General features: G+C 34.8%; 1 protein-coding gene across 30 annotated transcripts in view; it reads right to left on the reverse strand.

The window, feature by feature from the left end:
- The window catches only part of RBM26 (RNA binding motif protein 26), a 75,527-nt gene that overhangs the window by 29,840 nt on the left and 19,057 nt on the right, over positions 1–26,630 (reverse strand). For 10 of the 30 annotated variants that reach the window (XR_006742959.1, XR_006742957.1, XR_006742961.1 and 7 more), the window contains exons 2-14: positions 21,992–22,110; positions 19,839–19,975; positions 16,753–16,841; positions 15,429–15,646; positions 14,212–14,472; positions 13,203–13,442; positions 12,633–12,803; positions 11,912–12,067; positions 8,526–8,637; positions 6,757–6,916; positions 5,312–5,476; positions 4,496–4,627; positions 3,237–3,308 (exon numbers count right to left, since the gene is read on the reverse strand). Coding sequence is in view for 17 of the 30 variants with exons in the window: in XM_045588731.1 (XP_045444687.1) it covers positions 3,237–3,308; positions 4,496–4,627; positions 5,312–5,476; positions 6,757–6,916; positions 8,526–8,637; positions 11,912–12,067; positions 12,633–12,803; positions 13,203–13,442; positions 14,212–14,472; positions 15,429–15,646; positions 16,753–16,841; positions 19,839–19,975; positions 21,992–22,110 (2,032 nt within the window). In the remaining 13 variants the exon portion in view is untranslated. The remainder of the gene's footprint in view (positions 1–3,236; positions 3,309–4,495; positions 4,628–5,311; positions 5,477–6,756; positions 6,917–8,525; positions 8,638–11,911; positions 12,068–12,632; positions 12,804–13,202; positions 13,443–14,211; positions 14,473–15,428; positions 15,647–16,752; positions 16,842–19,838; positions 19,976–21,991; positions 22,111–26,630) is intronic. The other 20 variants (XR_006742964.1, XM_036458166.2, XR_006742962.1 and 17 more) reach the window with 13 other exon arrangements.

Consider the following 26,630-nt stretch of genomic DNA (forward strand, 5'->3'; position numbering starts at 1 on the left):
CTTTGTTGGGTTAACGTGCATACTCACTCCTGATTAGCTAGTGAGCATAGCGGAGGTACAGTCAATTTACATGTATCTTTTTTATTATATTGGATATATGAGTTCAGAGATCATAATAATCTAGCCACTCAGAGTATATCCTATATAATAAAAGTCTAACATGCAAATTGTCCCCTCAACCAGGAGTTCAACCAGCAGGCAGGTCAGCCAACTGCCCATGTCCCCTCCCCCTGACCAGGATGGCCAGATCCCACCCATGCACAAATTCATGCATCATGCTTCTAATATATATATATACTGAGAGACCAGATTATTATGCACTCAGAAATCATAATAATCTGGCCCCTCAGAGTGTGTGTGTGTGTGTGTGTGTGTATCAAGAATTTATAAGTTTAAAGGAGATAATGTGAACAGCCTAAATCTTTTTAAAAAACTAACCAGGATGGTTTATGCAGATGCCTTTATTCTTCATAAATCTCCCTAAGGTAAGCAGAAACACTCAAACATCATCTGACTGATCTGTCTATTCAAATAATACCTATTTAATTGCTATTGCAGTATCTTAATATTTAGCTGTATCAATCAGGTTTTAAATTTCCTCTCTATTAGTCCTCTCACAAAAATGGAAACTTAGAAGAAGAATCATTAAAGGGTTTACTCAATGTTATTTACAAGAAAGAAATAAAGTTTTATATTTATGTATTTATTTGCTTTAAAAATGACAGAAGATACTGGGTGGATACTAGTATTGAGATTTTCCCTGCCCACAATAAAAAAAAAAAATTGTTTTAGTAATATTTGATGATGAACAATCTTCTATTTTTCCTAAGACTTCTCTGAATCACTGACCTCTGCAGCAAAAATCATTATGAACTAGGAAGAGAAAATAAAACTAAAATGCTACTCTTTAAACAAGTTCACTGAAGTTGACTGAAAGTAATATTTTAGAAATAACTGCTTTCCGCCGAAACCAGTTTGGCTCAGTGGATAGAGTGTCGGCCTGCAGACTGAAAGGTCCTGGGTTCAATTCCGATCAAGGGCATGTACTTTGGTTGCGGGCACATCCCCAATAGGGGGCGTGCAAGAGGCAGCTGATCGATGACTCTCTCTCATCGATGTTTCTAACTCTCTATCTCTCTTTCTTCCTCTCTGTAAAAAATCAATAAAATATATTTAAAAAAAAAAAAAATAACTGCTTTCCAGAAAATATTCTTTACAAGTTATTTCCTCCATAAATAGCGCAATGCCATTACTGATTTTTCATAAATTAAATTAGTGGTAACTATATTAATAAATTATACTATAACTTCCAAGAATGTCCCCCTTTTATCCTAAAGCTATATAAAACATGCTAAAGAAATTAAAACAGTAGCAAAAAAAAATAGTAGAAAAATTTTGTAAAAGCTTTAATTAGTACACTTCAAATTTGTACAAGTCCAAATGTCAACATAAACAGATCCTAACATCATCAGCTTTGTATACCTCCCCAGAACTGCTAAGAATAAAAGACTTATATAGTTCATTTATTCCTCAGCTACTTATCAAGGAAAACAAATGTAACCAAAGTAAATATTTATATACTGCTAAATTTAATAGCATAGACTAAGGGACACAAATGTAGAGTAAAGGTGGGTATCATATGAAGAAATGTGGAGGTTTCATAGAAGAGGTTAGTGATTTTTTTCAATCTTTAAGAGAATGACTAGAATTCAGTTAGGCAGAGGGAAATGCACTCCAGAAAAACCACCACCAAAAAATTAAAAAATTAAAAAGAGGCAGGAAATAGCAGAAAAAAGATTCCTTAGAAAAGAAAGGTCTAACGCAGACATAGTAACAGAACCAGAATAACTGAGGTATAATGACCTGTGAACCAAACTAAGTCATTTAGCTGGGGAAATGAAGGTTACTTTAAGCAACTAACATTAAAATAAGTTTGAAAGTAGGATGGTGGCAGAGTACACTAGATGAAGGTATGGCAGCTCTGAACTGTATCCATAGGCCAGGGGCCTGAAAGTGGTAGAAAAAGAGATGTGGACTGCAAACACAAGCAATGACTCTAAAGGCTTTTAAACTATACAAACTGGAAATTAGTGGTATTACTTTCAGAGGTAAGGCTAGGAGAAATTAATTTCTGTGGGAAATAATGAATCATATTAGGCATGTTATGCCTGAAGTAATGCTGAGGTGTCTAAGAAGGAAATCTGATTTAGTGAATGAAATTCATATTCAAGTATCTAGAACTGCCAAAGTTTTACACAGGAAATAAGGAAAACAATATACTGAACAAGTAGTAAAGAAAGCAAGTCAGCTATCTCATGGGGTGTTCATGAAGTCAATAATCTTCATAATGGACTAAAATAGGAGATCCAGATTCAAGTAACTCAAGTGTATAGATAGCCAAAACACTATTTGGGCCTTATCTTCCTTTAAGGTGAGGGTACAAAAATGGGAAACATTATCAAATTCTGATATACTGTGTTTCTATATATCTCAAATAAGACTAAAAATCAGGACATTCACTCATACCTAACCAGAAGAGAAGAGGAAAAAAAAAAAAAAAAAAAAAAAAAAGCCACATCTACACAAAACTAGAAGATTAGTCCATAAATGATCTTAATTTAATCAGCATTTGTCTTTATTTAAAAAAAAAAAAAAATGGCTAGATTTACTGACAGGCTATAAACAATAGCTATTATAAATAAAAATACTACATTTACATCATCTTTTCCAGTTTATAAAATACTTTTAAAATAAAATTTATTTAATCTCTCACAAAACTTTATGAGCAATATAAATATTACCATCACCATTTTATGATGAAGAAAAAGGTTCATAAAGATTAACAGCACTGCCCAATATCATGCAGTTAGTAAATAGAGAGTCAAAGCTCACACTCAAGTATAATTCCTAGTTCATGGCCCTTTCTTTTAGACTGCCAGAGTTTTCAAAATAAAATGTAAAAAATATCCCTAAAGAAAAGACAGTAAATACAAAGAAAAAGAAAGAATGAAGCACATGGAATCTATAATGAGCAAGTATTAAAATGCTGATGCAAAAAGTAAAAAAAAGGTAAGCAAATATTTTTATTTTCAGCAAATGGAAAGCAAAATGGTAGGAATAGAGATACATATACCATTAAGAAGCAAAAGTTTGAAACTATGAAAAAAATTAAAAAATTAAGATGCCATCTGAAAACATTTAGGAAGCCAAGACAAACACATCATGCTGCTTCTTACCTTTTCAGTTGCTGAAACAGATGGCTTTGATACAAAACCCAACCTGTCCTTCACAGATAATTTAGTTACATTCTAAAAAAATTAAAATGGACATATTCAGTGTTTCCCTAAACATATATGTCTGATGGGATTATGAACATTCTGATTCTACTAGCATATACTGACTTTGTAAGTATACTGATGTTAATCACAAAACTTGGATTTTTTTTCAAAGAGAGACAGAAAGAAAATGTGTATGGAAAAACTAACAGTATGTAATACAATAGTTATCATGAAAAACTATGATGTAAAATAAGATGTCTAAGCCAGGTGGTTGTTAAAGTCCCCTCCAATGATTCAGAACCATAAATACTTAAAATCCTATGTTGACCAATAGAAAGTTTGAACATTGTAAATATTAGGTTTGACTAAGTAAAGATGTACCTGCTTCTTGAGCTTAAAAATAAAAGTAATTCTTTCCTAAAGTAAGTTTTATTTTATAGCCAAATATATTACATTTGTTGATGATTTAGAAAAGGATTGGGTGGGGTTTATTAAGTAACTAATAATGTTCCAATTTACATTCTGTATGTTTAACAAAATCTCAATCTATTATTTTTTAAATAGAATCTTAATATATTACTTTTCAGGAAGACTACTGGAACAAGGTGTTATCCATTAGCTAAGTAGGATAGTATAACCTAACTTTATTTTATACAAATGCTGAAACATCTGGAGACAAAGAAAAGGTAAGTTTTAGAGACTGGAGGTATAGAAATAAGAAACTGCCACTCAAATATGGAAGGGATTGGGAAGGGAATGACATATGGAAAAGAAAATCCAAGAGTCAGGAATAAGTGATACAAAGTTCTGCGAGTGTAATAAGTAACTTGAATCAGTAAGCCTTCCTGTCCCAATAGCTTTCAGTTCAGGCTACTGCATAATTATTTCTGAAATAGAATTCTAGTTAAGTCAAAGATGATGGGAAAAGTAAGATTTAGTACGCTGAACTTCACACTTTTCAGGCAGATTTGCTAGAAAAATAAGTCCTCCACAAAGTGAGAGCTCTTTCTTATAAATAAGTATTAACTAGAGAGAATTTAATATTCAAATAGTATAAAAAAAGTAGAATGTGAAAATGTTATAACAGTAACAAAAGTATGTATAGACTATCCTATTTCTATATAAAATATAGTTAACTATAATTCAAATCACCAAGGGAAACTAATTTACTCAGAACATACTATGCAACAGACACAATAAAACGACTTTTCACTTACCTGAGGAAGGTCTGCACTGGCACTCTGGGCTTCTGTTGGTTCAATGGTACTTGTAGGTACTGGACCCAACCGCTCTTTTACGGACTGCTTCACAACAGGCAAAATGGGCTGCTGGACTAAAGGCTGCATTACCTCAGAACAAGAAAAAAAAGTTAAATGTTCACGAGCATCAAAAATAACCTTTGTTATTTTGTTACTAAACTGCCCATGCAGAGAAAGTCTTAAGAGTGCAGCTTGTAATCAAAACCTAGCCACCTTCCAAATTTCTTCACTTTTTCCTTTGCACATAAAAACTTATTTATAAAGTAGAGAAAAAATTAAAATCTATACTTCAATACCTTCTTTCTTTTATTTTAATGAACAGTATACAAAAGTTAAAGAAACAATCTGCTATAAGACACCTCTATAAGCAATTAATCTAACATTACATATTGACTGATTCACTGATTTAAAGTGAGATGGAAGAAAGGAGAGAGGGAGGGAGGAAGGGAGAGAAAAAAGGATTTCCAAAATGAACCCATGTGTCTTTGTGTAATATGTAAAGCTATTATGTGCTAAGTGCCTGATATACCAGGGACTTTTTTCTATATATTTTATACATATCTTGTAATTGTTTAATAAACTAGGGCTTAACTTTCATAATAAAATGAAAGAAGAGAGATTAAATAACTTCCTTGAGTCTATATATTTAAAAGTGGTTGAGGCAGGATCTAAACTCAAAAAGTCTACCTGACTGCAATGCCTCTGCTCTTAAAAACTACCGTATGCTTTCTAAGCGCTTTCTATAAGCATTAATTTCACATAAATTTCTCTTACCTTTGGAGAAGTAGTTTGTAATTGCTGGGTGCCTCCTTCTCTGTGCCAATAAACCTTAATAAAGCGATTGTTTAGAACTGCTTCTGTACTTGATATTGCTTTCTTTGCTTCTTCATATGTTGCAAATTGGATAAGGGCACCTTCAGGATCACCATTATAGGCAACCTAAGGTATCAAATATTAAGAACAGTGAATTTCCAAATGAATCTGTTTTTTTCATACAGTAAAATTCCTCAACAAATATTGGTCCTCCTATGTAAGATTCTATCTTTATATTTCTTTAAATCTAAACTATTACCATAATCTTCTTTCACTCCAGAGAATGCAAGAGGCAACCAATCAATATGTCTCTCTCACATAAATGTTTCTCTGTGTCTTCCCCCCTCTCTTCCACTCTCTAAAAATCAATGGAAAAATATCTTGGGCAAGGGTTAACAAAACAAAAAAGAGTGCAAGAAAATTTAAGAAAAAAATAAATTTTACACATAAGTAAACTGAATTCAAAGAGCATATGATTCTGCAGACTCATATTAGTAAGTAGTAGATAGAAGGCTTTGCATTTCCAATTTTTTGTTCTTTTGGTTTTGAAAATTATCTTAAATTTAATATTACCAGTGTAGTTAGTTGTGTGAGAAAAAAATATTCCAGAAACTTTTTTGTATAAATCTAAATGTGACAGATCAATTAAATAGCCATAAAAAGATATTCACAAATAACTATAGGGTAATGTGTAAAGATGGGTCCATATCTTTTAAATTTTTTAAGGGTGTGCTTTGATTGACTGATCAGCCAATAAATATAGAAATGCAAAACAAAAAAATCTAGAATAATGCATGGTAAGTTGTTAACAATGATATAACTATATTATGGGATATATAGGAAGAGAAATGTAAGGGACACAAGTAATTGACATAGAAACATTTTTTTAAAATTCTATATAAATTTTTATTGCCCTGCCACAACCAAGCATGCAATTTTCATCTATTAGTTTTATATTATTTTAAATGGCAATAAAACAAAATTTTCCAAATTAATCAACTTAAGCTGTATTCTCTAAAATTTATTATTTTTATGGTGATGACAAATAATTTTTATTAAAAAAACTAAAAAAAGAAAGCCCACTATTATTTCAACACTTTTACATATTATATAATGTAAGTTCAATACTAAATAAACTTACAAATTATAGCCACCAAAGCCAAGGTCTAACTTTAGGTGAAGTCAAATACAAACTACACTGATATTTATCTTGAAAAATATTCAAAAATGGTACAGAAAAAAACAAATGTTTCAGCTAATTATGGATTACATGTATCTGGGCCCCATCTGTTAAATGTATCCCATCTCAGAGGCAGCAAAAATAATCTAACTAAAGCATCTTGTTGTAATGACTTATCTCACTAAATAATTAAACAAAGACAACATAATCACTTCAGAGTTCTTACCTGTAAGTTAACCAAAGTTCCAAATCGACTAAAATGTTCATTAAGTTTGCTGATATTATTTAATTCTGGTGGAACTTTTCTAAGTTCAAGTTTGGTGTTTTCATTTCCAAACTGAACCTTTTTCTGGAAGCCTGGGCTGTTTGTTCTATTAAAATTTGGTCTGTAACAAAAATCAAGTTAATTAATACATTCATTTATATATCCTATCCATTATCAAGTACAAAGAAATTACATTTTATTATTTAAGTTCTATTTTTTAAGACTGAAATTACTGGTTAATCATGGACATTTACATTTTTTTTTAAATAAAAAGTGAAGTCTCCAAATTAGTACATGTTCGCATCTTTCATGGAAGTCAACTGAGAAAGGCTCTTTCATATCACCTGTATTTTTGACATTTTCAATCTACTCCTACGTAAAATTCTTATAAGGAAAGGTCCTAGCACCCCATTTCAGTCAATTTGCATATATAACCTTTGTTCCATTTCTGCAAAAGCTAGCTTACTGAAATGTATCCTATTTTAAAACCTTGATTAAAAAGGTAAGGATGACTGTCTCACCTGCTTCTCAACCTAAAAAAAAAAAACATTCAGAACTATAGACCACACATTTGACACTTGGAAAAAAAGGATAAAACAATGGCCCTGAGAGGTAACAATGCTTGCCTTAAATCGCAGAATTAAAGCCAGAGGCAGAACTAGAAATTATCCACCTTTTAAGTGATGTTACAAAGCTCTAAAAATGTGTGATCTTAGTCTCTCCTCAAACATGAAAGTTTATAAATGAATCATCATAAACACCCCAACATTCTGATTCCTTACCTCTTTCACTGAAGCCCGTTTACAACTTCAGTCCCTATCCAGCCTTCCCCCTAGTGCCCACTGCCAAGCCCCCCCCAAAATCCCTTTCTAGTTCTTAACACCAACTGCACCCAGACTAATGTCCCTTCTCAGACATGATCCACACTTTCTTCCCTAATAACAAGCTCATGACAATCCTCTATATGGGTAACTAGAGGCCTGGTGCACAAAATTCATGCACGAGAGTGGAGGGTGCCTCTCAGCCCAGCCTTCACCTTCTCCAATCTGGGTCTCCTTGAGGGATATCCAACTGCCCATTTAGGCTCTATCCAGATAGGATTGAGCCTAAACAGGCAGTCAAACATCCCTCTCACAATCCAGGACTGCTGGCTCCCAACTGCTCACCTGCTTGCCTTCCTGACAGCCCCTAACTGCTTCTGCCTGCCAGCCTGATCACCCCTGCCTTCCACTGCAGGCTTGATTGTCCCAACTGCCCTCTCTTACAGGCCTGGTCCCTCCCAACTGCCCTCCCCTTCTGGCCTGATTGCCTATAACTGCCCTCTCTTGCAAACCTGATCCCTCCAAACTGCCCTCCCCTGCTGGTCATCTTGTGGCAGCCATCTTTTGACCACATGGGGGCAGCCATCTTGTGTTGGAGTGATGGTCAATTTGCATATTACCCTTTTATTAGATAGAACATTCAATGATATCGCTAACATGAGTATTTTATAGGTGGGAAAGTGAAAAAATTTTGTCCTTAACCACTATACCATTTCTATATGCAAATGCCTTCCACATAGCAGACAACTAATTAACATTTTTAGTAAATTTACATCTTTGTCGGGTAAGGCCTACAGAACAAAATTATATAAATTTTATTTTGGAAAATAATACTATATTGTCATAATACTCCAATTACCCTAAAAATTACTGTGTAAAAAAATTCTTCAATTTTCCCTGACAACTTACTTATCAAACCAAGTCTTCTTTGTAGTAACTCCAGGCTCCCCAGAACCAATTGTTCTTTTCCTTGACTCTGAATCCACAACTATCCTCATACTGCTTTTATTAGGAGGCTTTTCTGTTTGAAAAGAAAAGAAAAAATTAATATTTTCTGTTTATCATAGCTACACTTCCTTAAATTCATATTGAAAACCAAGTTCTGGCTCTCTGTCCACATATATATTTTAGAAGAAATAAAAATAAATGTACATTCAAATATAGTAGTAATCTAAGAGATTTTAATTTATTTCTAATTCACTTCAACCTAACTACAGAAAAATTAGTAATTCTCACATGTCTAATTAAAATATGACTCTGGCCCTGGCCAGACTGTTCAGCTGATTGGAGCATCATCCAGTAGGCCAAAAGGTTTCAGGTTAATTCTTGATCAGGGTACATACATAAGTTGCAGATTCAATCCCTAGTCAGGGTGCATAAAAGAGGCAACCAATGAATGTTTCTCTGTTTCTATGTCACAAAATTCTTCCTGGTTCTAAAAGGTAGTTTAGGGCGTATACACTTTATCTAGACCCTTTCACTGGCTATTTTTTACTTAGCATACATATCTACAGCAGATTAGGTAGAAATATCCAGTATCTAGCATGGGTGATGTTCACAGTGCAAGCTGCAGTTTCTTTGGCCAGTGTTTCTTCGCAGCATCAGTCCTGCAAAGGGGTTTTTGGCCTTATTCCTGCCTCACAAGCCTGGTTCACTGGCCCTTTTGGAGAGGTCTTGAGCTATCCAATATATTTTTTTTCCTTTAATATGTTATTTACCTAAAGGTTCACTAAAGGCAATAATGTGTTTTTCCTCAGTATTTGTCATGTGTTTGCTCCAATTCATCTGTATCCTCTCACTCGTACTTTTGTTATTTATTTTAAAAAGAGAGTTAAAAAAAAAAAAAAAAAGAATTAGAAGCTAGCCAAAGCCAGTTTGGCTCAGTGGATAGAGTGCCAGCCTGTGGACTGAAAGGTCCGGGATTCGGTTCTGGTCAAGGGCATGTACCTTGTTTGCGGGCACCTACCCGGTGGGGGTTGTGCAAAAGGCAGCTGATCAATGATTCTCTCTCATCGATGTTTCTGACTCTCTATCCCTCTCTCTTCCTCTCTGTAAAAAATCAATAAAATGTATTTAAAAAAAAAAAAAAAAAAAAAAAAAAGGAGCTAGTTCTTCTGGGGATACAATTACCAAATGTGCATATTACTTATATGTACTGTGTTTTACCCCAATATCCATTTTAATAAATTATTTTTCTGCTTAAAATTTTCAACACTGGTTTTGTTGACAGCAAATGAAAACTTAGCCCTTCTTCCTACCTATATTCAACCAAGGAGCATCTATCAAATTTCCCACCTCCTTAGCAATATGGAAAAAACAATTATCAAGGACTCCAAGTTACATTAATATTCAGAATTCTAAGGCATCAAAGTACCTACATTTTTTTCATTGTAAATTTAAAGTATGAAGCATAAAAATATGATTATCACACAATAGTCTTAGACAAATTTAAATGAAGGCCATCTATAGGCTATTAGAAATATATAATAATTATATAATAAATAGTATAATAGGCTTTTAATTACATATCACAATCCAGGACATTAAGTTTTAAACTAAACAGGCAACAGATGAAAAGATTTTGGGGGTTGAGGGACCAAAGAAAGGAAAAGAAGTATAGGTAATACTCAATATAAATGGGTTGCTAAATCAGTTTTGTGATGCATAAAAACAATGTTATTAATAAAGAATATATTCCTAAACCAGATCACAGAAATAGTACATAATGTTTCTAAAGAACAGTATTAAAGCAATCACTACTATGTATGATTCCAAGAGAAAAGGCGTTCAAATTTCTAGGCACATCAGAGATTTTTCTCTCAATAGGTCCATTTCTGTAACTTACATGCATGTGGAGCTGAAATTACCACCACTCCAACTTCTACACAGTTAAAATTTATATGTAAAATGTTTGATCCCTCTTCCTTCTCTCATTACCAACAAAAAATTCACCTGGCATTGGAATGGGCCTAATAAATACTGATCCGTAGCAGCGTATAGTTATGCCACTCCAAAAGAGCAAGATAAGAGATGACTTGATGTTGGAGTTCTAGCAAGAGCAAGGAATATGTATATGATAAAAAGAAAATAAGTACTAAATAGTGACCTAACAAAGTTTTCTCTGAACTGGCCAGGTAGAAGAGACTTGGGGGATAAACAGCCACAAGTGCTACTTTTCAATTACAAGAAATGGTTAAAAAACTTTTTTTGCAAAACTAAAATAATCTTTTTTTCTGCTGTTTTTGTAAATGAGTCACTGGAATGCCGCAAGAAGAATTTAAAAGGTGGGCATCAACATGAAATGTTGTCCTGTGATCTCAATTTAAATTGGGTAAATGTTAAAATGATCTTCATCACAAAAAGGTCTTTGAATACTCAAGGTACCTGAGAGTTTTCAGTACACAACAACAAAATAAATCAAAGTATAAATAATCACAAGTTTACTAAACCACAATAGTTATTGATTGTTACTTAATTAAGTTGGAGTTTATTCACACTTGATGAGGCATGACATGTTAGAAAAAAAAAAAAAGATATTGGGAAAAGATGGAAAGAAAATAGCATTTAAAAACTAGTTGAAATAGGGGAAAAGACACTTTTAATGGTATACATAATATTTCCTATTAAGTCTAATGATCCTTCACTTCCCTGTATCAATTATCTATAGCAAATCTTTCAAATTAATGTAAGCTCTACACCTCCTCTGACTCTCCATATCCATCTGTGTCTCTAGAACAGGAGTCTTACTGCCTCAGCTTGTGACTGTGTCAGTCTAAACTCTTAACTTCTGTCATTTAGAAATTTTATCAAAAAAATCTGTCTCCTCTAAGAAAATTTTTAAAAGCTAATTAGTCACTTCCTAAAATATAATTCCTTTTGCTTAAAACATTATAAGCAAACCAATTTCAAATTCTAACATCAAAAGTAAAATATACATCAAGTACAATTTGTACAGCAAATTTCATTATTAACTGTGACAGGATCTATCTTTAGGAATTAAAGCATTACTCTAAAGAGTTTAAATAAACCTATTAAGACTGCAAATGATAGAAAATACCCAACAAAAGCTACATTAGAAAATATGTACTTTTGTAAAACTTTTTTCCTCTTGGAAGCACCATAAATAGAGAACTACATTATTACCTTTTCTCTCATGGGAGACCAAAGGTTGAAGAAAAAACATAAACATTATCCTTTACTCAACCTATAAATACAGGACCAATTTTTCTTTATAAATGTTTGTCATGCTTGATATTACGAAAATTATTTTTTAAAAAAAAGATTAATCATAGTACCTCTGGGTGGCAAATCCATATCCCCTGATGTCAATCCTATCAAGTTAGGCCTTTGTGCATGCACTCTGTGTCTATACATAGGTCTGGAAGTGTTTGTTATGCTTGGGGCCTCAGGATTGTAGCCATCTGTGTCATATGTATCTGGTAATACAAAAACTGTAATTAAAAAACAATTGTAAAACTCCATTTTATAATTTTTCTATATTGATAACAGAAAAAGTAAACTATAATGTTACTAATACAAAGCTAACATATTTCATATGCATTAAAAAGAAAATTTAGTTTTATAAAAATAAAAATGCTATTTAAAAGAAAATGTAAGTTTTTAAAAACATAACTAAAGACTAACATTTAATGTACATTCAACTTGTCTACATTTTTATTTTATATAATTATAGTGAGAAAAATAAGTCCTGCTAGAGCAGTGGTTGGCAAACTCATTAGTCAATAGAGCCAAATATCAACAGTACAAATATTGAAATTTCTTTTGAGAGCCAAAAACTGACTTCTGCGCATGGGCCATGAAGTTTCAATCGCACTGTTCGTGTGCGCCCGCACTTGGTATTTTGTGGAAGAGCCAACCTCAAGGGACCAAAGAGCCGCATGTAGCTCGCGAGCCGCGGTTTGCCGACGACTGTGCTAGAGTAATTCGCTCTCTAAACATTTAAAAATTCCTTATCTAAAGCTATATTCATAAATATAGAGAGGGCCAAAACTGCACCTGCAGTAAAAAGAGAGGGTGGAGCAGGAGGAGGCTGGTGATGAATGCCAGTTGTTACTACAGTAGGAACAGAACTGGTTGCAGAGTTTGGGGGAGCATCCATGCCAGATGGCTGCAAAGGAGGAAGTGGAGGTGGTGGTCCTGTCAAAACCAAAGAATAAGAAATATCATCTGAAAGCAAACAAATAAAATAAGTTATTTGTATATCCAAACATGATATTTTCATTCATCAAACTATAATATCTACAAACATGAAGCTCTTACAACTATTTTAGTTTTCTAGGGTAAATAGCCTTTTAATGTTTTCTAAAACAGGTTTCTCTTAAGCTATAAAATATTACAGGCAGCTGAGATTTATCAGGGATTGTGCATAATTCAGAGCTACTTCAAACCATAGTAAATCACAGGTTTGGCATAGTCAAGCAAAGCAGGTGTATAGTCTAAATGGGGATATCTTGCTCTTAGTTTCCCAGCATCTACAAAATTACTTTAGATACTTTTAATAAAAGCAAGCATCAAACTATTAACTTTTTTAAAAGATTACAAGTACAGACAAACATATTTACTTACCTGTGACAGGTGGTAGACTGGGTGGTAATGGGCCTGGTGGTGGCACTGGGGGTCTCAGATTCACAGGTGGGGGTGTAAGAATTGGTGGGGGTGGGGGGAGTCCAGGAGGAGGTGGTCCTTCAACAACAGGAGGCTGTGCTGGGAAAGGCAGCATGCCAGGAAGATTCACATCTTCTACAACTACTGGGTCACTTCCATGATCAAAAGGGCACATGTCTCCTCTCATACAGAAACCCTTTTCTGTGAGGAAAAAGAGAAATATGAAGAGTGCTGGCATTGGTGGTCTGACATATGAGTTAACAAAAGTAATATATTTAAAAACAGAATATTTTTTAATATAGGGCAGGTATAATTAACCATATCACAAGAGCTACCCTACTAATCCCAGTAATTTAAAAATACTTATTAAGTCATAATAAAGATAACACACACACTAGAAAATATATCACCAAATTAAAGTGAGTATATTTAACTAGTAAGATGGCATAAAACGTATATATTTGTCATTAGAAATACTTCCTGTATTTAAATCTCACACAAAACTTTATAAACACTGCAACTATAGCTTTCATAAGTTTATAAAACTTTTACAATAAAACCTTAAAAGTCTTCATTTATAAATTCTTATATAGGTGATATTCACACTTCTGGTTCTATTTACATGACAATAACCATTCATTTTTAAAAATGTAAACTCTGAAGAAAATGTTTCAGTAGCACATTCCCTCACAAGTAACTCTATAAATATTAGTCTTGTTTGATAAATTCCAAATATATCTTTAAGACTTACATGCAAATAAATAATATATTTAAACAGGTATTCAATAGTCAGTAGTGATTAATGAGGTTTTCAATAGGATTGAGAAATTCATGAATGCTTAACATTAATTTCCCACTATTTCCAATAGGTTAAGTTTTTGGATAATTGTGTGTAACCTAAACTTACAGAATTTAGTCAGCTGGATATATTAATTCAGTATGTCATGAAAAAGTTGAAAGGCTTACTTACCATCATAGTCTCTACACCGCTTTTTTGGCATTGGTGGTCTGACATATGAGTTATGGTCCACTTGGTCTTCATGAAATTCAGACCAACTTTCGGTAGTGTTATTACCATGATGTGTAGGAGCAATTACTGTTATGGTGCTGCTCAGAGTAGGTACAGGGTAGTGACCGGATGAAATGTTAGGTACCGAAGAAACTGGAGTATAATTGTTTTCTAGTGGATCTGCTCTATCCAGGTCATATTTAGGTTTTACCAGATCTCTTTCTGCAACAAAATATAAATGACTTATAAAACTATTTTTTTTTAAAAAAAACCAGGTCCCAGATGCAGAAATGGTATTATTTTCACTAAACAGAAAACGTTCCAATTTTAGATAATCCTCCTTTTCTTTTGAAAACTAGCAATGAATATACCATGTCCCAAGAAAAACTATTTATTTTCAATGTGACCTAAACTATAAAACCACACATAAACTTGCTGTACTTAATGAGTTTAAAATTTCTTGAAGTTCTATTTACAGAAAATAGATTTTTAATTTTTCTTCACTGTAATCTTAGTATGCATAATTTCAGTCCCCCCCAAAAAAACAAATTATGTAATAAAATATGGTTATTTTTTCTGCAATGAATATTTGTTATCCTGCTAAATGCCTTTTTACAGTGAACACCATTTGACAATGAGAATGGATGAGCAGAGAAAGAAAATGGAGTGCATATTAAACACAAACAAAGAAATTAACTGGGCTGTTTATGGACCCTAGGAAAAAGAAAAGGTATTAAGGAGATTCGTTAAGTGAAGCAATGTGCCAAGAGGCCTAGTATATGTAGCTCAAAGGGGGGGAAACTCTAAAAGAAGAGAAATAGAGAAGTGCAGGGTTTATACAAAGGCTACAAAATCATTTCCTAGACTTAATAAAGATGGCTAAACAATAAAGTTTGCAAGGATAGCTAATATCAAAGCTTAAGTAAAAGTGTTTTACTCAAAGATATTTGTTTTATTGGTAATGATATCTCCTGTTGAATGCACATTGTAAGAAAAATTATACATGTTGGAAATGACATGGTCTTGAAATTACACACATCTTAAATGAAAACTTTTAACTGTTTTCATAGTTTTGAAGCATAAGTGACATATAATTAATACAAGTTTTATGGCCCTTAAATAAGAAGTATTTTCCCAGTATGAGAATACCAACGAAAATTTACGCCTATATGATTTACCCCTGCTTCGTGTTCTGCTCCTGCTTCTGGTCCTGCTTCTATCCCTATCCCTGTCACGAAGCCTCTCTTTACTCCAACTTCGACTCCGACTCCTGCTGTAACTGCGACTTCGCCCTCGTCTTCTGTTGTACCGGTCTCTGTATGAATCTCTTCGAGGAGGGTTTCGATCATAATCTCTTTTGCGAGAACGATCATCCTTTTTCCTCTCATCACGACTTCTAAGAAAATATATGATCATTTTCATGTAAATAACTTTTAAGTAGATAGAGGGAAAACTCTAAATGCAACAGTCATATTTAATTCTTATAATATCATGATTATTTATTGTACCATCAAAATACAAACATAGGAAAATGAAACAATAAATAACTCGAACAATAAAAAATTGAACATGATCTGCAGAACAAGTACTCTAAAACTCCTTTAAAAAAAAAATCTCAATTCTTAGTCTTACATAAAAAGGCATATATACATTTAGGTATCTATACATATGTCTTATAGTACATAGTATCTGTAAATATGTATACTTATACATATGAACACTTATATCTTATCTCATAGGCATGTATCACATGCACTGCATTATAAATGCTTTGAAGCCTTACTGAAAAAAAAAAATCATAAATTCTTACTAAAGGGAAACTTCAGGCAAGAAAAGGTCTCATTAAGATTTCACTGGAGCTGAAACCGGCTTGGCTCAGTGGATAGAGCATCGGCCTGTGACTGAAAGGTCCTAGGTTCGATTCCGGTCAAGGGCATGTAACTTGGTTGCAGGCACATCCCCAGTAGGGGGTGTGCAGGAGGCAGCTAGTCGATGTTTCTCTCTCATCAATATTTCTAACTCTCTCTCTCCCTTCCTCTCTGTGAAAAATGAGTAAGATACATTAAAAAAAAAAAAAAAAAAAAAGATTTCACTGGAGCCCTCGCTGGTTTGGCTCAGTGGATAGAGCGTCAGCCTGTGGACTGAAGAGTCCCAGGTTCGATTCCGGTAAAGGGCACATGCCCAGGTTGCAGGCTCAATCCCCAGTAGGGGGCGTGCAGAAGGCAGCCAATCAGTGATTCTCTCTCATCACTGATGTTTCTCTCTCTCCCTCTTCCTTCCTCTCTAAAATCAATAAAAAGAAAAAAAGATTTCACTGGAACTTAAGTTAAGAATAAAAATAAGAATAACTAATAAATGGTAGAAAAGGACTGAGTTACACTTTCTTAAACCAGTAACAAAATAGACAGTACTTGCCCCCATGTAAAAGATAATCAAGTCTAAACAGCTGTGTAAAAGATAACCAATGTCTAATCACCAAATATGGTTCAATGAATTAATCACCTATTTTCTCTATATCGGGAGCTTGACTGGGGAGGACTGTGATTTAGCCTTCTGGAAAACTTCTTCTCTCGTTCTTCCTCTTTTATAATCTGACAAACAAAAGGGAAAAAAAAAAAAGGTGTAGAAGATTTAGCAACAGTCATTCTTTACCATGTTACTATTTCAATGACTTAACTAATATTAAAATATAAAAGAAACATTGCCATTTAAATAAAATACATTTAGTTTAATCACTAAAGACAGGCATGCTGAAAGTTAAAGTGAACCCAAAGAAACTCATAAATGCTTATCTTAGATAATAATTAGTGGAGAGAGCCGAAACCGGTTTGGCTCAGTGGTAGAGCATCGGCCTGGGGACTGAAAGGTTCCGGGTTCGATTTCGGTCAAGGGCGTGTACCTTGGTTGCAGGCACATCCCCAGTAGGGGGTGTGCAAGAGGCAGCTGATCGATGTTTCTCTCTCATCTATGTTTCCAGCTTTCTATCCCTCTCTCTTCCTCTCTGTAAAAACTCATAAAATATACTTTTTTTAAAAAATAATTAGTGGAGAGAAAACATTTTAATCAAGTGTCCTCATCTAAAAATTATCAGTAAAAATCCAACTTTATTCCTCTTTTAAAAGTCCAACATTCATGTTTTGGTTCATAAATTTGGTTTGGCAATGAACACATTAGGGAATATATGAGCATGCATTACAACTAATCAAGTCATAAAAAAAATAGAACATTTGAGAAAATAAAATATTGCTTCAGTTTCTCATGGTAGTATGGCAGCAATATATTCCTCTTTCCTACAAAAGACCTTCATTCACATTGTATAATTAATAGAAAGCAGCCCTGAAAAACATTCCCTTGTTCAATGCTACATTGTTTAGGATAGAATTTTCCATGCTGTAGTGCTCAGAACACTGTTTTCATAGCACATTAATAGGTGTTACTAAAAAGAAAAGGATTTAGAGGATAAATTCAGAAAATACTGAACATGTGGCTTCTAGAAATATGATAGGCATTAAGATTTGCATTTTTTACAAGAACCCTAAGATATTCCGATGTAGGTGGTCTACAGATAATATAAACATGTTCTAGTTTATGCCAGTTGCTCCAGCATCCCTTTGGGTGAAAGCCGCTCACAGTCAAAAGTATCCTCAATCCTAAATAATAAAAGGGTAATACGCAAATCGACCAAAAGGCAGAATGATCTGTCACTATGACGAGCACTGACCACCAGGGGGCGCACGTTCAACACAGGAGCTGCCTCCTGTGGTCAGTGCGCTCCCACTGGGGGAGCACTAAGCCAAAAGCCAGGCTCATGGCTTGAGCCCAGCAGTGATAGCGGGAGCCTCTCCCACCTCCATGGCAGCGATAAGGATGTCCCACTGCCAACTTACACCCACTCCCCGCGGGAAGCGTTATTTGGACATCCCCCAAGGGCTCCCAGACTGTGAAAGGGCATAGGCTGGGCTGAGGGATACCCTCACCCCCTCCCGAGTGCACAATTTTCATGCAATGGGCCTCTAGTTGGATGATAAGTTAAATATGGATATTCTAACAACAGACCAAACTCTGACACTGCTTAAAAATTTTATAACAGTCTTTCCTTTCCTCTCCTTTATTAACACTTTTATTCTCTTGCCACTCATATCAACCCTCCCCTTCCAAAAATACTGGGTACAAATACAACTCTCCTGAGGCACTTTTTCCTTTTTATTTGCCTCAGTGCACACTTGTAAGTAATTTGTGTTGACAGATCACCATATTCCATAGTACATAATCAATGGTGAACTTTTACTACACCCACAGCATTTTTTATCTAGATTGCCACCTGACATTCTGACAGTTCCGAAAAGGATAAATACCTTTAACAGGGTATTGTATGTGTGCCTGTCTGTGTAATTATGTACAAATACATGTGTATAAAATGTTTAGGTATAGAGGCATAAAATTATATTTAAGAATTATTATGTAACATTTTATATGTATATATATTATTGCATAAAAATGTTTTAGTTATATAATATGAAGGAAAAAAAGGTTTATGGGGGGTAAAAAACCAGAAGGTCACAACCACATTTTTCACACAACAATCTCTCAATACTAATTGTAATTACCATTTACTAAAAACCCTACTATGTGCCACATAAATACTGGGTTCTTTCAAGATATTATTTAACTAGTCCTCACAACAACCTCATAGTATTTCCATTTCACAGCCAAGAAAACTATGGCTTGAAAAAGTAATGTTTTCAGGGTCACAAAGTAATGACTGTTAAAGGCAATTTTTAATTGTCAATTTTTTTAATGGAATTACAATCCTTAAACATCAAATTGAGATCTGAATTATTAAATGATTATTAAAGAATGGTAATTGTGTATAAAAGATGTTTTCCATTAAACCTTTTAAATTAATGAGGTCATTTTATTTATCTTAAAAATAGTTCCCTACAAAATGCTTGTGGAACAGAAACTCTCAATCTAATTATTTTCACAGAACATAGGTAATAAATGTCCATAGCTATAAGATACTATGCAGAAAAGTTACAGGCCTGCCTGTAACACAGATCCTTGGGTGGCACCTGTGAACTATGATTTCTGGAGGGTTCCCATCATTGCCTGATAATAGCAGCTCATTTATGCCTGAAGTGTCTGTGTACGCAATATAGTTTATGGCAAACACCTGCTTTCCTCATGGGAATCTAGAACAGACTAGGCAGAAGGTACCCAGGTGGCCAAAACTAAGTAAAAGTCCTGGACACTGAGTCTTTAACAAGCTTCCCTGGTTCACATATACTGTCACTACTCCTTAAGCACATCTTAGGTGGCTCCACTGGGAGAGAACTCTGAAAGCTTGCACCTGCTTCTCCCTAGACTTTGCACCATACACTGTTTTCCCTTTGCTGATTTTGTTTTGTATTCTTTCACTGTTAGAAATCATAACTGTGAGAATGACTGATTGAGTCCTGTGAGTATTCCTAGTGAAATCACTGGGGGTGGTCTTAAAGACTCCTAACATAGATACAGAAAATACAACTCAGTTTAATTATCCCTTATATGTTTTCAAAGAAAGTATATGGTTTAACACAAATCCTTACCTCGTCTTTTTTTATATCTTTTTCTTGGTGCTGAAAAAATTCCACTTTTAAGCTTCCTGATGATGGCTGCTCTGGAGGAGGTAGATAACTCTTTGTATTCACAGCATCAAAAAGTTTTTCCACAAATATCTGTGTCTCTAAAAATAAAACAAACCAAAAATTCCCACATATTAAAAGCCATTTGCTAAGGTATTATTCTCCACTTAAAACCTCCCTAACCAGTGTGCCATGGCACAGTCCCATGGTAACACCAATATATTCAGTTTTCAGGGTGATGAGGGCTGGAACAGCCAGAGTTTCTGGGCCAATCACTTCCAGCCATACCAGTCTCCATGTACTCTACCTATGTGCAAACACAAATACTATTATACCATCATCTATCAGGCGTCTTCAAACTGCGGCCCGCAGAGGAGTCTGATCCGGCCCGCCAGGTTTTTTGGGCAGTGAGCGCAGCCGAGGTGTTACAGTAGGAATTAGTAGTTCATATAGTCCGGCCCTCCAGCTCTCTGAGGGACCGTGATCTGGCCCCCACTTTAAAAAGTTTGAGGACCCCTGATTCTAGATGTTGGCAAGTGGAAAAGCTAAACAGCACTGCACTAGAAAACATTCAAAGTAGATCCCTAAGAAGTACTATCCTATATAATAAAGAGATTATATGCAAATTAACCCTCATTCCCTCACAAGATGGCTGCCTACGACCAGCCAGCAGGGGGATTAGTGAGGGAAGACCAAACTACTGAAAAGCAGGGTGTGTGGGGGCAAATAGACCGGTGGGAGACAAGGGGCATGAGGGGTGACCAGGCCGGCAGAGGGGGGCAGTTGGGGGTGACCAGGCCAGCAGGGAGGAGCAATAAGAGGTAACCAGGCCAGTGGGGGTGGGGGGCAGTTAGGAGTGACCAGGCTGGCAGGGATGGGGCAGTTGAGGGTGACCTGGTCAGCAGGGGGGGGGGGGGCAATTAGGGGCAACCAGGCTGGCGGGGGGGTGGGGGGGCAGTTAGGGGTGAACAGGCCAGAGCAGAGGCAGTTAGGGGTGACCAGTTAGGAGCAACCAGGCAGGCAGGCGAGCTATTAGGAGCCAGCAGTCCAGTATTGTGAGAGGGATGTCTAACTGCCAGTTTAGGCCCAATCCCAGACATCCCCCAAAGGGTCCTGCATTGGAGAGGGGTGCAGGCTAGGCTGAGGGGACCCTACCCCCCCTCCTCCGCACAAATTTTGTGCACCAGGCCTCTAGTCTTTAAATAAACAAGCATCCAGTCATTTTCTTAATCTTCAAAGAAAAAATATCATAAAATTAAAACCTGTCTCTTACTGAGTTCCTTTAATAGTGTGGATACTTTAGTGTTTATTTTATGTTCATTTTACTCCTAGGCCACAGGAGTAAATTTAGAGAGAAATTCTTTAGAGAGAAAGGAAGGGAGAGGGATAGAGAGAAACATCAATGAGAGAGAGACATCAATAAGCTGCCTCATGCACACACACTATACTGTTGATCTAGCCAGCAGACAGAAATGTGCTCTAATATGGAATCAAACTGGTGACCTCTTGGTTCATGGATCGATGCTCAACCACTGAGCCACACTAGCTGGGATGGAATAATCTGCTCTTTTTCAGTAAGGATCATCTCAGTGTGGAAAAGCTAATGTATTGGTTAATCTGCCCATGAGCTCTGTAAATTCTGTACCACATCTTGGAAGCTTTGTTCACTTGGATGTGCTCAATGACCAGAGAATCTACATTATATCTAAACCCTTAAGCTCAGCATTACTCTGCATTTTTTAAGCATGTGCAGCAAAATTTAGCACTCTTTTCAGGCCACTGATCCTGTGTTCAGCCCACTGTTTGCCTGGGCACACATACCAATTCCAATACTGTAACAATGGAATGGCACACATTGCTTCTGTAAAGTGACTGCCTTCAGATACCTGGTAGCTTTTCGGATATTCATACCCTTGAAGGCCTGGACAGTTTCACAAGTCTTCTTAAAGTGAATATGAGGATCAGAACCTCTTGATTTGCATGGTTTTGTGAGGTCTTCTGGTCAAGTGAATAGGATCCATTTTCAGAGGTCACCTCAGATTTCTTTCAAGAACAGCTAGATAATCTTATTTTAAATGACATAAAATAAAGTAGTATTTTTAAAACAAAGATCTTACCTTTTTGAAGAAATACATCCAGTTGATCAATACATAATGCCTTTAATTCTTTTTCACTTTTGTCTTTTTTTACCAAAGCAAGAACATATTTTGCAAGGGCTGATGGATCTGCATCACAGCTGAAGAAAAAAAGTGTTGAAGAAAATTTAGGCATAAATAATTGCATATTCTACAAATTTTAGTTACAAATGGACTTAGTTGGCATAACAGTTACATGAATTAACATATATAAAAAACACCTGGTTCGTGGAAGGCAATATAGACATATAAGTTCTGCTTTGCAGTAATATACTTTACATAATTTGTACAGTCATTATTCAGTATCCTTCCAAATATATACTAATATATGTATTGAAAACTCAGTAGGCTTTATTACTATCAAAAAAGATAAAATTATAAAGTAAAATAATTTTAAAATATTAAAAACTAATATAATTAGTATGGTATGATAAAAATATCAAAAGGCTTTTCCCCCTCAGAAGTAGATAAATAGCTAAGAAAACACAGGAAGAGTACAATAAAGAAAAACGTAAGTATATACTACTCAATATATTATTTTAACAACGGACAAGAAAGTCTAGAAACAGACCCAAACATACATAGAATTTTAGATTTTATAATGGTGGCATTAAAATCAATAAAGAGGAGATGAACTAGGCTACCTGTACCTAATGCCTGACGTAAAGGAATGATAAATGTTATGAGATGATAAATACCTACAGGGCTACTAAGTTCATCTTCAGGGTAATTTGTTATTTATCATAAGTCAACTTCTCTCATAGATATATTACTACTATTTGCAAAGACTTGAAGTGGGTTATAACTTAAATAAAAAACAAGAGGGAAAAATCTTATTTCAATGGTACAGGAGAGATTTTAAAAAACTTTTTCTTCGTAATTTAATATAGTTTCTTATATCAACGTTTTTAAAATGCAGACAAAATAACTTATGGTAAATTAATATTTTCCCATTTAATTATAATGAGCACGAAAAACTGAGATCTGTGATGAAATAAGCATGAAGAAAGTGATAATAACCTCATGATGTATTTATAGATATACTTATATCTGGCAATCTGCTATTACTGCTATTACCATGAAACAATACTTATGCATGTTAGGTAACTTGACTAAACACAATCAACTAAGCATTAACCTAACTAGACATCAACGTAAACATACTTCAGTTTACTAGAAATCACTAATACTATATCATAGTGTTATATTGTTCTTATTGCAGTTGTTGTTAATAAAAAATTCAGTCTCTACATTAAATCTAAATGCTATAATTTGATTCAAAACTGGTTTGTTGTGAATTTTCAATTTAATAATGCCTTTCTAATAATGTAACTGTCAGTTTACATTTCTCTAAACTGAACACCAAATCTATTCCATTCCCATCCTGTTAGTTTTCAAAGTGGATTAATATGTCAGCAGCTAAAAATCTAGAGAAAGACCTTTGTGATTTTCATAATTATTTCGGTCTATAGACTACAGTTTTATAAAACAGTAAGACAAAATTCCCAAACAATCTTTGCTCAACAACTTTGAATAAAATCAAGAACCAATAAAAGTCACAATGATGCCGGGACCGGTTTGGCTCAGTGGATAGAGCATCGGCCTGCGGACTGAAAGGTCCCGGGTTCGATTCCGGTCAAGGGCATGCAGCTTGGTTGCGGGCACATCCCCAGTAGGGGGTGTGCAAGAGGCAGCTGATCGATGATTCTCTCTCATGGATGTTTCTAACTCTCTGTCCCTCTCAATTCCTCTCTGTGTAAAATCAATAAAATATATATTTTTAAAAAAAGTCACAATGACAACAAATCAATTATACAACAAATCAAGTATAAACAAAAAATTTAAGTACCTGAGATAGTCTGAAAGGCAGACTACTTTTAAAATTTGTTAAGATTGCAAATTATAAACTAGAAGATTTGTAATTTCACAATTAACAACAAAACAGGTAAATCTGCATTCGATAGGCAATTTTTCTTTAGTCCTATAAGAAACATTTTATTTGTATTTCAATTATTTTGGGGTTTTTTATCTTTACTGTTGACCAAAAAAAAAGTACCTATGTTCTTGCAAATTATAGCCTAGTAAAAATCTGAACTATAAACATTTAATAATATTCCAAAATGGTATGTATCAGGAATATGGAAAATGTGTTCTCTTTTCTATTTGTCTTAATTAAAAGTGCCAATGCTGCATCATATCAACATCTAGGATTGATAATCTGATATACAAAATCAATGATGTAAAAAAAAAAAAGTCTAAATAACCTAATCAAAAGAATCACATTCACATAATAAGGAGTTAGTTACTTTTAAAAACTGTCTCCTCGGCAAGCAAGATTGATTTTTCATTAAGTACTTTACTAAAATAGCAGCTACTGATAATAAGCTTGTGATTTGAATAATACATATCTTGTCAAAGCTAAACTTTACCCTCTTCTACACTGCTAGCATTCTGGTAACGTGTGAAAGAAAAGAGGGGTTGAATCTTTCAGATTAGAGAAAGAGACAAAAAAATGTCAGATTTTGAAAATGCGTAAGGACAAAGGAATACTGAAAGAATGGCAAACTGCATTCCCACCACCTCAGAAAGCATGCCAAATTCCCTCTGATTTTATATTCCGTAAGCACTTAGCCCAGCAAAACCATAATCTGCCAATAAAGAAGAGTAATTTTGTGTGTGCGTGTGTATTTGGGGGTGGGGGATGGAGGTGAAGGGAGGTGGGGAAAACACAAAGAAAACCAGAAACTACAAAATAAGGCAGGCATTATACATGACCTACCAATAGTATTTGCGACAGGTGGGATGGAAGTTGGAGCAACTACCAGTGTTTTAGTTAATAGTAAGTCAAGTGAGACAAATGTGAAATGGTTGTGAGAAAACTTAAATCATAAAGATGCAATAAAACAGAACAATGAGAACTTCCAAGGAAACAATGCAGCGCAGTTTTCTTATGCAGTAACGAGTGCTTTCACTTAAAGGTGCCAACCTTTATAAATATATAAACATACTTAATGAAACAGATTCATAGAAAAAGACCAGAATGGTAAATGGTCAGATAGCTTACTCAGGGATTCTCTGTCAGAAAAATAGAAATGTCAGAGAGAACTTTTTAGGCTTTCAAATACTTGAGGGGCTATCACAAGAAAAGGTTTACTATATTCACTATATCTTCCATGGGTATAATTAAAACTAATAAATGAAAGCAATCACCTTGGCTTAAAATAAAGACAGAGTTTTTAAAAAAAATATCAGAAGCCTCCCACAGGCAGAATAAACTGACTGAGAGAAAGTGAGTTTTCCATCATTAGAATGGTTTTCAAGCATAGTCTGAACAGCCCCTGGCAGATACGAACTAGATTGGACAGTAAATCCCTCCAAATCTGAGAGCATAATTCCCTAGGTTAATTTTGTTCATGGTATATTGTGCAGCTATATAAAATATAAGATAATGCAGTATTCATTCTACTAAGTGTATTGGTTAATAATGTGGATTCTGTAATCAAAGAAAACATGAAAATTTCAAGAGAAACATCAAAAGTGCTTTATTCAAAGTAATGTCCATCACTAACCCTGCACTTCTCTGTTTCTCTTCTTTTAGAATTCCCCTCCCCCCGCTTTGATCTACATATACTAGGCCTCTCAGCACATTGCTTCACTTAACAAATCTCCTTAATACCATCTTTCAGGGAATTTATGGATATGGTCCCAACAGAACTTTTCTTGTTTTGAGGCAAACCATTCAGAGACCCAATTTTCCACTTCTTCATACATTTTGAAGTGCTGTTCAGAAAGTACATGTGCCACTGATCAGAACAAGTGGTAATCTGAAGGAGCAAGGTCTGGTGAATAAAGAGGGTGGGTTAATACTTCCCAAGCATAATCTTTTAACATGTCTTTAACTGGTTTTTATGTGTGTGATGATGCATCATCATGAAGCAAAATTACTTTGTCGTGTCTTCTGGCACATTCTGGTCATTTCAAGATCAAAGTGTGGTTCAAATTGATTATTTGTTCTCAGTAGCGATCAGTATTAATGGTTTCACCTGGTTTTAGAAGCTAATAATACACCACACCTTCCTGATCCCACCAAAACAGAGCATTGTCTTCTTTCCAAAGTGATTTGGCCTTGTACAGTAGTTGATGTTGACGGTTGACCTGGATCAACCCATGATTTTGTGCATTTGGGATTCTCAAAATAAATCCACTTTTCATCGCCAGTCAAAAAAAGACTTTCTTTCGTGCCATTGAAGCAACATTTTACTGATGACTTTTTGGTTTTCCATTTGTCTTTCGTTCAGTTGTTGTACCACCCATTTTCCTTCCTTTAAAATCTTTCCCACTGCTTATAAGTGATAGGAAATTGTTTGCTGAGCAACGTTTAATTTTTCTGCCAAGTTGTTTTCGAGTTTGGCATGCATCTTCATCCAATAATGCTTGTAATTGTTGGTCTTCAAACTCTGTTGACCTGGACATTTGTCTTTCACATCAAAATCGTCACTTATAAAACATTTAAACCAGCATCACAGGTATCTTAAAATGGAGAATGTGCTTTCCAAAGCACATAAGCTTCCCAAAGTATTCAGCAGCACCTTTCTTCAAAATAAAGCATAAATTAAAACTT

This window comes from Pipistrellus kuhlii, unplaced genomic scaffold (genome assembly GCF_014108245.1).
Source record: "Pipistrellus kuhlii isolate mPipKuh1 unplaced genomic scaffold, mPipKuh1.p scaffold_m20_p_3, whole genome shotgun sequence".
NCBI classification, from domain to species: Eukaryota; Metazoa; Chordata; class Mammalia; order Chiroptera; family Vespertilionidae; genus Pipistrellus; species Pipistrellus kuhlii.